The sequence below is a fragment of the Anneissia japonica genome, unplaced genomic scaffold (assembly GCF_011630105.1).
Source record: "Anneissia japonica isolate Jap-2015-1 unplaced genomic scaffold, ASM1163010v1 scaffold724_len3256291_cov202, whole genome shotgun sequence".
Classification (NCBI taxonomy): Eukaryota; Metazoa; Echinodermata; class Crinoidea; order Comatulida; family Comatulidae; genus Anneissia; species Anneissia japonica.
Window position 1 is genome coordinate 895,821 of NW_022744966.1, and position 14,191 is coordinate 910,011.

General features: G+C 33.0%; 1 protein-coding gene across 2 annotated transcripts in view; it reads right to left on the reverse strand.

Annotated features, from left to right (window-relative positions):
• Window positions 1–2,238: 2,238 nt before the first annotated feature.
• Window positions 2,239–14,191, reverse strand: part of LOC117119850 (ceramide transfer protein-like) — a 51,848-nt gene continuing 39,895 nt past the window's right edge. The window contains exons 11-15 of one of the 2 annotated variants that reach the window (XM_033264822.1): window positions 13,337–13,469; window positions 12,500–12,699; window positions 7,532–7,664; window positions 4,141–4,282; window positions 2,239–3,815 (exon numbers count right to left, since the gene is read on the reverse strand). In XM_033264822.1, the coding sequence (XP_033120713.1) occupies window positions 4,155–4,282; window positions 7,532–7,664; window positions 12,500–12,699; window positions 13,337–13,469 (594 nt within the window). In that variant the 3' untranslated portion in view covers window positions 2,239–3,815; window positions 4,141–4,154. Of the gene's footprint in view, window positions 4,283–7,531; window positions 7,665–12,499; window positions 12,700–13,336; window positions 13,470–14,191 lie in introns of both variants that reach the window. The other variant, XM_033264821.1, reaches the window with a different exon arrangement.

A 14,191-nucleotide genomic window follows, 5' to 3' on the forward strand; every position in this document is an offset into this window, starting at 1 on the left:
AATTTTTATTTTCTCCTGTGTCTGAATGTTCTTGGCAAACATTTTAGTCTAGGAAAAAAATCTGAAGAGAGGCCTAGAAATCACTTTATGAGTGGAATATTAGAAGCAGTCATCCATGCCAGATGTCTTTATTGACACCATCTGGTTATCCCCAGTCTGGATGTCATTTGCGTTGGAGCCTTATATGCAAATTATAGACGTTTTTCAAAATGGCCACCAAATATATAGAAATGTACATAAAATCTGGCATTTGCAGTTAACAATGTGCAAACTAAAATTTTAATTTTTTAAATGAAGGCATGTAATAAGGAGATAAAATTCTGAAAATTGCACCTCCATTATATGTCCTGTTCATATGCAAATTAGCTAAAATAAGCAAATTAGGGGTAAAATTATAGCATTCAATAACTTTGTAACCAGTGGTCACAGAAACTTGATTTTTGTTTTAAATTGTTCAGAACATACATGTTTCTATTCGCTCTAATGCAACATTTGATTACCTTGATTTACGGTGAATAGAAATATGCATCCGACTAATTTGACACCAAAATAAATTCTCTAAAGACAGTAGTTTGGAGATATGGAAATTTCTGCAAAGCATAGGTCATAGGTCAAATCTGACATTTCCAGTCAATTTTTAATCTAATGCTGCATTAATTTAGAGTGAATAGATTTGCTATTTGCTAAATAGGAAAACAAAATTTTATTTTTATTTTATTCCGCCCTCCTCTGATGATCTTGAAAAAAATAAGTATGCAAAACAAGGAATAAAAAAAGTCTCTCCTTATCTGGACAATGTTATCCAGCGGTAGTTGTACATGAACGTTACATTTAAAGGAATCACTGTTTGTCATCTATTTGTAGAGTCATACTCCTTTAAATTGTTCCATTGTGTAAACTATAAATATGAGATAATTTAAAATAAGCATAAGTATTAAAATAGCATTAATAATAAGCTAATGGTGATACTATAATAATATACAGTATTATAATAATGAGACTAGTAAATATAATGACAGCTAACAATGCCTTATTATACTTGGTGCACACAACAGATAAATGCAATGAAAAAAATTAGTATATCAAAATAAATTATTACTGTGTTTGGCACTAAAGAAAAGTTTAATTAAATTGTATGTTGTACAGTGTGTATGATAATACCAGTTGGCAGTATGTTGTACGCGGGCATGTCAACCCAGTAACCCCTCGCCCATGGTTTGGTTGGTAGAACAAGGTCTTTTTTGATAAGGACCTAAAACCTAAGCTTCAGTGTTCAAACATTGCAAATGATTTGTGGTAATGGTTTTCTTTCAGATATCTAAAGTGGGTATTTTATCAATGATAAAACAAATTGTGATGAATTGCAATTTTGCAGCATTATTTCTGATGTTTATTGATGAAGCAAAAAAAAAAAATTGCCCTTAAATTTTCACCAGTCGGATATGATTTTTAAAAAAATAATGCATGAAATCTGAGTGCAGTTGAACAACTTCAGTGGTTAAGATGCTTGCCTTCTTATCCCAGGGTCGTAGGCAGTGGCAGCTGTTAGATATATTTTCTGGGGGTTGGGGGGCTAAGCTGTCTAACAGTAGGGACTGAGTGAGACAAGGATAACATTGGTGCACATCGCCATCCGAAGGCTTTCTGACAGAGCAGGGGAAAGGATTGGAAGATGAGATTTTTTTTTTTTAAGTATTGACGGAAATGGCACTCAGACTTGAAAAATAATTTTAAATATAAAGTTGATAAAATTCATACTCTCAAACACACATTTAATTTCATTAGGCTTTTTTTTTTTTTTTTTTTTTTTGTCCGACTGCCTGACGAGCTCTGAACAATAGGTGGGCTTGACATTTCCCATGGGGGCTTTAGCTGCAGACATTTGAAATTGTTATAAGTGTATAAAAACTACCTTAGCCCTGTCTTAGAATATGGTTGTCTACTAAACCAATAGTCATATGAGACCTGCCACCTTGGAAATGAGAGTAAAGTTGAACTTTATGAAAAATCAGATGTATGTATTATCTGATCATTATTTTAGCTTCAAAATGGTGTTTAAATTATTTAAAAACATTTAGAAATAAGAGAGATATGATTAAATGAAGTCGCATAATACTATAAGTCTAGGAAAAATACAACAATGAAAAAAGGCTTTCAAAGTTAGCGAAGCATACGATTCTCAAGTAAAGTTCGATCAAAAATTACGAAAGATGTGTATAAGAGACAGTTATGCCCGGGGTGAGAAATGTTGGGGCCCTTTGCATATCAGCAAAGTATTTTCGCTCACAAAGTGGCCAGTGGTAGGAAATCTCCCTAGAGATAATTGCTAAGACTGGAAAGACTGCATTTCGTTATTAGACAATTTCAAATAATAAAGTGACTATTCAACTTCAACAATATAATCAACTTGTATATTTCACACACATTTTAATTAGAATATTTGCGTATAACGTATGGCCTATGCATAAATCTTCATTTCATTGTACGTTACTGTCATTCGATACCCCAAATTATGTTGCTCTGAAATAGGGTATCATATAAGGTCAATCAGAATGAAACGAACATTGTTCTTTATGGTGTTGTAGGCCTTTATCAAAATGTGTTCATTGGGCCACAATATGAGAAATTACACTCAGTTGCCCTTAAAATAGTGAGATAAAAACTCTTGAGAATTATATTGATTAATTTGCATAGCATTGGAGTCTACCTTTATTGGACTGCAATAGAATGGGCCTGCAATTTGTGTAAGATAGAAGAATGCTAATTTTTGACAAGTTGATGGGGTATTAGTAAGAAAGGGTCCTGTGGGGAACTGGAGCTTTGCTCCTGAGAGCACTTCGTCAAGACTGCATTACAGTGCTGGGTAGCTGCCCCAATCCCAAGAGCTCACAGGCATCATGCCACTGCTTCCTAATCCAAGAAAGCCTTTTATTTTGGTAACTAGACAATCACACAAAAAAAGTATTTATGTCCGCTTTTATTTTAATTTTAGTGAAACTCATTCTTGAAAATGTGGAAACGTAGAACCATGGCCTCACTCTCATTCACAGTAACATTTTTTTCTATGTCAGCGAAACTAGAGCACTAATTTGATATTCTTAATAAAATATTGGTAAGTTTCCCAGAGTGTATCACTATATCAGTTGGATAGTGACCATTACATTTCCCAACATTTCCTTAAAGGTGCTGGACTAGGCCTACACTGCTTAGTCAGGCATAGTTTACAATGCACATTAATTTTGATCAATAAAAAATTGAGTTCACCTTAATAACGAGTCCCACGCTCTATATACTGTACCACTCAAAGAAAAACATTTGATTGTTTATTGATGGTCCACACCCGAAAAGCAACAAACACACGTACTGTAACTGGATTGCACCATTTCAAACTGTGACACTTGTATTGGGGCAAAGCTAATTCATGTCTAGCAATACCACATGCGATACCAACAAAAATGTGTGGCCGATTTAAAAACTAAAAGTGCCTGATTTTATGAACAATGGAACCGGGCCTAACCTGGCTAGCTGACCACTACTGATGGGGCTTGATATTCTGTGAACTCAATTTACCTTTACCTTGAGCTTTAATTGATGACTAGCTAGGCCTACAATATTTGTAAAATGAACCATAATATAATATAATATACTGTAGTGATATAGCAACCACATACAACTAGTAGTGAAGAACAGATCACCTTCTAGACCAGGTTATGGGTAAATGGTGGGACAGATTCCAATGCTGCATGCATGTATCGCGCTCTTGGTTCTTCAAATTATGCATCCTACAGTAATTTAATCTTACGTGCATCTATGGTCTGATTTTGGTAGAAAATAGATTTCTGTGTTAGGATATTATGTTTTAATGGCCAATTTCGGAAGTGATGCTTCTTGAATTTGTAATATGAATGAAAGATTTTAAAGTACCAATCTAATTTTTTATTAATTACGATTGGTAACAGAGGGCACAACACATTATTGATTGCCCTTAAATCAATGCACAAATTCTATATAGTTTACAATGTTCCAAAATGATACATTCTATAATTGTTAGCCTCAATGGTTCATTCATTATTATCAACCGCAGATCATAAACAAGTAATAAGATTGTTTGGTAAAGTAAGATATATTTTCATATCTTACCTACAACTTGTAATTCACCACTTAATTTCTTTATCCTTTGTGTTATCTTGTACAAATGATGAGAATCTTCTTAGGAACTTAGGGTACTCACGCTTATAAACTGTCCTCAAGACAGATGCTGGAACCCAGCCACCAGGATTGGCTGTAACAAATTCAAATCAAAGTAAATCAATAGAAAAGCAATTCAGTGAAAGTTACCATATAAAAATAATAATACTAATAATAAATAACATTTTATGTCACCTTTTTTACTACCTTTTGCCTCCAGTTTTTAAATATTCAAAAAAAAGTATGTTTGCTCTGCGATGTCAAATGTAAGTTCTATGTAGGTAGGACTAAATGTTTGATTTCACTAAATTTGACAATTGTAGGCCTAGGTAGAGCTAATGAGACTTTCAGTTTACATTACTTCAGTATAGGTATAGCCTAATGCTGGTATCTGTCATTGTCCCGCCGGTCAGTTGTACAGTACGTCGTTGACTCGTAGCCACCCTACCGTAGCTAGACTAGGGAGGTCGTCCACAGAGAGTAGTATGCTAGGCCCTACTAATTATGGGGGATGGCACCTTGATTTGCCCGACAGGGGTCCGATGTGTCCGTCAAGAGCAAAGTGTGCAATGTCGGGCGTCGCCTAGAATCTTTTGAAATTGGTCCTGGTGGGGGTGACGAAGCCCCAAAAAATGTTGGATCAGTTGAAAGTAGTGAAAAAAAAAACATGTTAAGCAGTAGACACACATTCCTGCTGGGAGCCTATCTTAATAATAATAATAATAATAATGATAATAATAAACAACAACAACAACAACAACAACAACAACAACAACAACAACAACAACAACAACAACAACAACAACAACAACAACAACAACAACAACAACAACAACAACAACAACAACAACAACAACAACAACAATAATAATAATGATCATGATAATAATAATAATAATAACAATGATAATAATGATGATAATAATGATGATGATGATTATTTTATTTATTCATTCACCAAAACAACAGCGAACACAAATCCGCCACTTACAGTATGGTTAACAAAGGACGATACGACGGAAACAGAAACACAATCAAAAAAACTAATCATGCCTAAAACGCTACGACGGAAAATGTGCAGATTGGAGTTAAATAAATCTAAAGACGAATAGTCCTGAACTAACTTGTTATAGGAGGAACTTAATCTACTAATAAACCCGTTTTTTAAAATATTGCCTCTACTTAAAGGAACGTAAAGAACATCATTATTTCTTAAAATACGGACAGGAACACGAAGGGCAAAATTAGATACTAATTCGCAATCAAAGATAGAAGTCAAACATTTAAAAAGTAATATAAGGTCATTAAAATTTCTACGGGACGTAAAGAACATCATTATTTCTTAAAATACGGACAGGAACACGAAGGGCAAAATTAGATACTAATTCGCAATCAAAGATAGAAGTCAAACATTTAAAAAGAAATATAAGGTCATTAAAATTTCTACGGGACTGGGGTGATTTAATTGAAAATTAATATTAGTCTGATTGTGACTGATGTAGCGCAAAAACCGGGAATGAAGGCGTTCAATACGTAAAGCCTGAGTTTTTGAGATAGAATTATAAATGATGGAACAAAAATTTAATTTAGGTTGAATAAGTGTAATGTACAGGTATGCTTTAGAATGTGGGTCCAGATATTTACAGTTGCGCCACATCAATCCAAGCAACATATTGCATTTCCTAAGAAGATGGTCTATATGAAAAGAAAAAGTAAGGGAGCTATCTAAAATAACTCCAAGATCACGATGTTGCAGCGCCTTATTAATCGGTTTGTCGTCAACTAAATAAATATAATTGATTTTATTTTTCTTTAAAGTAATAGTTAAGGTATTACACTTAAGTGGATTGAGTACCATACCCTATAACTAAGAGCAGAGTTTATTTAGGTCTCCCTGAAGCTTTTTGGCGTCCTCAAGACATTTAATTGTTTTACAAATTTTCAAGTCATCTGCAAACATAAGACAATTTGAATGTTCGAATAAAAGTGGGATGTCATTCACATACAAATTAAAAAGAGGAGGTCCTAAAATGGAACCTTGGGGGACAGCAGATTGGACTGGAAGCCAACCCGACGTCTCTCTATCAATGACTACTCGTTGCTGTCTACCATCTAAAAAATCTTTAAACCATGATAAAAGATTAGGGCAAAAGCCATATTGTTTTAATTTAAGAATAAGTAAATTATGCGGAACTAAATCAAATGCTTTAGAAAAATACATCAAGGAAGCACAACATTTAATGATAAAACAAATTGGTGGGATGGAAATATAGTACTTGGACTGCTGGAATAAATGGTACAGTAATAGTAATGTGAACTTTATAATAATTAGAAAAGCAACATTTAAAATGGCTTGACAACAACTCAGTTTGGCCCCATCCTGTAGTATACTATTTGATTTTTTTTTTGCAAATAATTATACCTGACATGATGAACATTGTTTAGAGAGTTGTATAACAGACAAGATTAAAACGCACAAGAACTGGTCAAAAAAACAATTTGCAAATAAGTCAATAACTATTCAATAATTCAAAAATTAACCATTGTCCAAGGTGGAGAAAATCTAGTAGGGTAGCCACTGTGGCATCAAAAGCCGTTTAAATTAAGTACATGGTTGTTAAACTTTCTCAAACACACAACAGGTATGTATATAAATTACACAGCTGGTTAACTCCAAAGAATACTTCAAGATCAAGAGCTTCATTTACCAAACAATTCTATTCAATATAACAGTGGCCTAGGCAAGACAGACGACTCGATAAAAGCTAACATATTTAGCCATTTAAAGGGCAGCATGTTGGCAGTCTTGCCATTTACGTGGCACGAATCTTCACAGTGACGCACAGAAAGCTCAACCAATCTTTGGGAGTGATCACTTCTCCATCACGTTCATATATAGCCAGTTCCTATATAACCTGTCTCTTATACACATCTAGATGTGTATAAGAGACAGTCATAAAATAGAGTTAAACTTTCATTAACATCATAACTGGGAACAATAATGTCAAAAGGAATGTTTTCAAACAGACTAATAAGGTCTTTGTCGTTAATTGCTTTGAAATTATATGATTTTCTACATTTATTATAAAAAAATTATAATGATGATGATGATAATAATAATAATAATAATAATAATAATAATAATAATAATGATAATGATAATAATAATGATAATGATAATGATAATAATAATAAATAATTATAATTATTATTATCATTATTATTTTGATTATTATTATTAATATCATCAACAATAAAATCAAATAGAAAATAAAGCAAAAAAAAATATGTTAATCAGCTAAATCTAACAACTACAAAGAAGAATAATTAAACAGCAACTTACAATGAGCAACATATATGATTTTGCACCTGAGTTGATCCCTTGTAACTGATGAAAGGTCATCTGTTGGAGGGTCAATGAATGTCTGGCAGAGCATACTAACATTAATGGTGGCACGGATACATCTACTGTGAGCCTGGCAAAAGAGGAAAGGCAAAAATTAGCTTTTTAGAACAGAAATTTCTGTGTTTGGTAGTATGAATGTCTTCAGGCTCCTCCTGACATTAGTGGTGGAATGAAGTTCGCAAAGAGAAAATGCTGAAAATAATTTTTTTTTCTTAAGAAACATTTGTTTAGTATTGAATAACTGTGGTAGCAGAGTTTTCCTATACTGTAATTCAACTCTATTTCTACCCCTACACTTTTGGAGTTCTTAGGAGATCGGCTTTACCTCAACAGAACCAGTACCTAATAAAATAAGCAGTGGTATGAATACAAAAGAAGAAAGCAAAATAAATATATAGATGATCATTAATAACATTTAGTTTAACTAGTATTATTACTAGTAATATTAACATGTTAATTTTTTTAAACTTTCTTTATTGAGGGTAACTAAAAACAGCCTAATTACAGTAGCAGACAATCATGAGGCCATCGACTATAAAACATTAAAAATACTTTATGTACACTAGGGTTCAACACTTAAAGTAGAAAAATGAATAAAATATATGTACTGCAATGTAAAAAAAAATATATGCAATTTGTATAAAATTTTTTATAATTGTATAGTTCATATTAACAACAGATACCCAACTATTCCATGATGTTACCTTGCTTTAATTTTACAGAAAAATTTGTAAAAACAGAAAGCATCATCCTACATCTAAGTCAAATATAAAAACCATGATTAATTCCTGAGAGACTGAATGGTTTTGTGACACAAGTGAAATCCACTGAGGATTGGGACCCCAAACTCACAAAAGAAAACAAATTCCCAGTGCCATGAAAACACTTCTGTATCATTTTATCCTTTCATTCAATTCAGTTATATACCCTTGAGGATCAGTTCAAAAGTTCTCTGTGTAATTCACTTCTCTATGTTTTTACAAAATTTTTAGTTTATAAACACCTTTGGTTCCAAAAGGTGCCTAAAACAGACTTTTGACTATAGTTATTAAAGGATTCAGGACAAAGGTTAAGCCTTATAGCAAGGCCCTGCAAAGGGTGGGCCTGATCTTATATGCCCGAAACAATGCCAGGGGCCGTAGCCGATTTGCATCTAAGGCTGGAACATAGTGTGAACCATTTTTTTACAGCCCATCCACAATGCAAGCTGAGGTATCTAAGCCTGGCCGGAAGTGGACAGCGTGAAGCTCGAACTCCCAACCACGAGGTTGAAAACCTGAGCAGCAACCGCTGCACCAATTGCCTCCCTGTTTACAAAAACATGGTCACTCATCGTGGAGAACCAAAATAGAAATTTCCTCCCTTTCAGTAGGCCTACTAAAAACATGCACAAGACACTAAAAACAAGACAAGGCAAAATGTCAAAATGATCAAAAGAATTTAAAATGACACGCAATAAAAAATAAAATATCATACAAAGAAAGCAACGCTTTGCTAAAATAACAGGCAAACAACTCAATTATCACTAAAGCAATCGCACATGTTTGTACCAATGAGGTATTTGCACCGAACAAGCTTGTCGGCTATAATAATTCTCGGCTATTTCTAGCAGCAGTGTTTTTAATAATCATGGGAACCTACTTGTGAGAACGTTTTTCACAGATTCACTGTTACTAGGCAACTTGCAGTACTCACAACTTCCTATTATGATGTCTATTTCAAGCATTTTACTTCCATTTATTATAAAGTAAAAGCATCAGTGAATTAATCTTACAGTATTTTCTTATAAAATTGAACATTTTGATAAATATTTTTCAATGCAGAAAAAATGTAGAAAGTGGAATATTTTAATACCGTATATACTTGCGTCTAAGACGAGACCTATTGAATAGCAAATTACGATAAAAAAAAAGGGGTCGTCTTATACACACGACATACAAATTTTAGGTTTTTAAAATTATGTTTGTCTTATGTGCGGATCGTCCGTAACACGTAAATTTACTACAGCAAGATTTTCCAAAAAAAGTTCGCGAAACAAGGTATAAAAAAGTCTCACGCAAAGTGTTCGTTTCTTAAAAGCAAGATGAGTATATTGTGCCAGTTGAATAATTGTTAACTTAATATTAGACATTGAAAAAGACAACTTCTTTATTGATGGATAATTGAAATAATATTGCGGAATAAACTTCTTTCTAATGTTGAAATGAAACCCGTCTTCCACTAAATCATTGTTGCACATTTTACAAATACAGTTTTGTTGTGGAGTATTGCTCCAATGACCAGTTTCAATTTCAAGTTATAGAGTGCCCAGCCTTAGCTTAGTTAACATTATTATATTTTAAATTGTGGATATTTAAAAGATGATTATCTGTTGTAATACTTTGTTTAAATAAACAATAATACTTTTGATTGTGATCTCATTATTTCATAACATTTTTGTGTTTCTATATCAGTTGCTCTTAATTGAATTCGTGAATAAAAGTATTTCGATTATTCCAAACATAACTAAACCATATGAACAGTAAATTTTTAACTTTCATTGTCCACCACGTCATTTCTTTCAACTTTTCTTAATTGAAATTCATAACACTAGTATATAAATATCTATTTTGATTAATTAAAATAATGTGCATCCAAAAAGCGAATAACGTTAACTATACATTTACATCCAAACCTTGTTATAATAGGTCCATACCTTTCCAGTGTAAAACAGTGATATATATTAAGTACTGTACTTTAAGTTCCAATGATTACAATCAATGGCTTTTTACCCTGGTTATGACATACATGTGCTATATGGATATATAGTGAATCAATTTCTATGGTCCCAAGGAGGTATGTTGTTATGAGGTTCAACTGTAAGTAGTACTGTACATTCATTCAGATTAAAAATAAGAAAAAACAACATGTATTAAAGCATACATTAGCTTTAATGAGCAAGTAGGCCCCTACTGTTTGGTTGTTAACATAAAATAATACATTAGGTCTATGTTCTACATTCAACCAGACAATACAGCTGGTAAACCAGTTAGTAGATGTATAATAGAGTCAATCGTCTACCAGGCTCCTCAGAGTCATTCTACGGGGATGCATTGATGCAAACATAGTAACTTTTATTAGTAAACTCAATCAAATTCTCCAAGATTTATTTTAAATAGTTGGCCTGGGATCCCTAACTACATGTATGTACTATTTTTGTTTTAGCTCGGTTTTGTAGGCCTACAGAATAAAACGGCAATGAAAAAATCTTCCTAATTTTCACGGAACTCCATCTCTCGCGGGGTGGTTCGGACGAACCCCCCCTAAATACGGGCCTGGAGATGTTATTTTTTCTCCTCAATGTAAACAACAAATTATATGCAATACCAATCATTTCTTAAAAAATTATCAACCAAATCATCACAGTTAAATGAGACTTCCAAAAGTTTTTATGACGAATACATTTCAAATTGAATAGTTCAGTCAAAAATCACCTTCACCATGATCTCCATGTGCAGTACAATCTTCCGCGTCGCCTGGGTACAGTCGCTACTCTTGTTAATAGTCAAAATTGATTTTTTTATTTCAAAGCATACATTTTATTTTTATATCAATTCTTTTATTGATATAAACTGTACATACCAGCATATAAACAAAAAAATTACACAAACAACAAACATCACAAGACGATCAATAAATCTGAAAACAATTTTGATCTGATTGAGGGCGTAATATATTTTATATGGAAGGCATTCATTATTTTTTAAACTTGCACGTATTTATAGCTATTCTTTAGTTTTTCAGAGATTTGTATAATTAAAAATATATCTTCTTATTTAAGTAACTATAATGTATGAAAATGTATTGTGATACTGTTAATTATTAATGAACGTATCATTTAACTAATAGGTTTTGTAGAGACAGGAATAGCGTATCACTATTCCAGCCTTGTGACGTCACTTCTCAAGGTAAACAATCAACAGTGATAAGCGGCTAAAAACTGGTTATAAAAGCTGCTTTTTTCATTAAATCCCACCTTTTTCTGATGCAACATCAAGTATGTAAATATTTAAAGGACCTACACTTTCAATTTCACTGAGGTAGGAGTAATTATACCATGGTGAAGGTGATTTTTGACTGGACTAAGTTTTTTGTCAGTACAGACTGTACTACTACCATTTTGGCTAGGCTGCAGAGATAAGGACATGCCATGATAGTCCCTAAAGTCGCATACATCACATTTTAGACAGCTAGGCAACACCAAACATTCCATTGTCTTACTATACGGTTTGTAGTTTTTCAGAGGTAGTGGGTATTTTCTGTCCTTGCAAAAAATGCAAAAATGAACAGATTTCTGGAAAGTCATGTTTACCTGTTTACAAAACTTTACAGGTATAGTGTAACATACTAACATACATGCGCACCATGGCAGGTTTCATTTGACATCCTGTCGAATGCTATTGTCTATTGTTAATTAAAAACCGAAAGGTCCACTGATTAATCTCAGATAAGATAGTATAATACATTTCAATACTTGGAGTATGTATTATACTATCCTAATGTTAATAGAAACCAAAAATGGAGGATTCATTCTGGCATGTATGTAAAAAGAATGTATGTGAAATGGATGTCTCACAGTATAGTTAAATTCACAGTGGCATGTATAGAAAATGGTACTGTAGATAATGTTGCTAATCCAATTTCAGTGTTGCAGTAGTACTGTATTGTTAGTGCCAGTAATTGTTGTTCACTCTATTAATTTTTATTTTTTTTCATATAAGTGTACGAGAACTTCTGCATGGTGTGAGGATCACAATCACCTATAAAAAAAATTACAATATATCACTTCGTGCATTTACACAGATATAAAATTATTAAGCAAAGAAGAAACAGAAATTAATGAAACGACTGTTTAAAAATATTTACCTCAGGATGTTCAATGGAGAAATTGACAACAATGTATGATCCTTTTTCATCCGGGGACTGGCTTTTGAGATTTACTTTACGAAGATGAGAAGTAAAGCAGGTATCCCGTTGTGTTGCTGGCCAAACTCTTCTCATAAATTGGTGTGAAATTACTGTATCCGGTGACAAAACCTCGAGTGTTTTACTCGTGTCCAAAGTTGCTACATACAATGAAAATAAATAACATTTTAAAATTTCATGATAGAAAATTTTATGTAAAATATATTCTTCATTATATAGAGCAATCTTTCATTTTGAAAATTGATATTTGTTTTTTCATTGTTTTTAAAATTAAGCCACATTTTAAATTATTTTGATAAATAATTGTCTTTTCTTTTCATTTTGCTTTAAATACTACACTTTATTATACAGGTCTTCCTCTATTTGAACATCCCTCCAATAAAAGACCACTTTTCTGTGGTCCTAAATTAACAAATGTGTTTTATTTTTAATATTCTTATTAGAGACCAAAGATGCTAAAGACCATGAAAATCCCGGTCGCAAAAGTGGTACTTAATTGGAGGGAAACCTGTCTTTGAAAGTTAAGTAGTATATGATAGACTACACTTATATATTTATGTCACAATATTTCTCATCTAATGCAGGCTGGGTGCATCATAAGGCCAACTGGTCTTCTTTAGCTAAAGTTCCTTGATCTATGATGTCAGTAACCTTTAGACACAACAGTAAACTTTTCTTTCAGAATATTAGTATTATTGTATTTTTATAAACACACTTAAGATGCGCAGTTTTAAAGAGTTCATTTATTTATCAAAATAGAGAATTTTGTTTACTTACTGTCCCAATCCAACCGTACACCTACATCCCAAAAATAATAACAGAGCTCATAAGCTGTTATATTGCGTACAGTATGGATGGCCTTGAGAGGATCACAAACTACTCCATCTTTCTCAACTTCACATTTATAAATCTGAATTGAAAGTACACAGAACTCTGTATGGTCAATTAATTTAAAGGCAATGAATAACAAGTGCGACTGCTCACCGGTCCGCGCATTATATTAAGGCTACCTCTAATAATAATATGTTAGATTTATATAGCGCTTAACGCCAACAAGGCCTCTAAGCGCTTCACATTAATACCCCCGGTCATTGGATTAAATGCCTATAGGACATAAATTCAAGCTCCCTGGTGGAGTATTCCATAAAGTTGCAGCAGCTACATCAGCGCATTTTGGCATTTAACACCACCAGGTACCCACTTATACTCCTGCGTGGAGAGAAGCAATGCAGATAAAGTACCTCGCCTCGCCCAAGTACACAAGTGAAATGCACAGCGAGGGGATTGAAACACCGACCTTAAGGTTGGGAAAACAAACCATTCCCACTGCGACAAACAACAGCGTTTAAAGCTTTGTGTATACACCTTTCAGAAGAGGCTTTTTGTTGACACTATTAAAACATGCTTTAATCATGGAGGAAATATCGTTCATGCTTAAATACAGTACACAGTGGTGTAAGTTATTATACTGAGTTTTCAGCATGAGTTCATAATAAAAATAAATTTTAAAAAATAAATAAATAAAATGTCTTAAAATTGAAAATAAAAATAAACCAGAGCCTTGCAGGCTTCAACATTCCTATGCATGATACATGACTTAAAAAGTATATATACATATGTGTGTATACATAT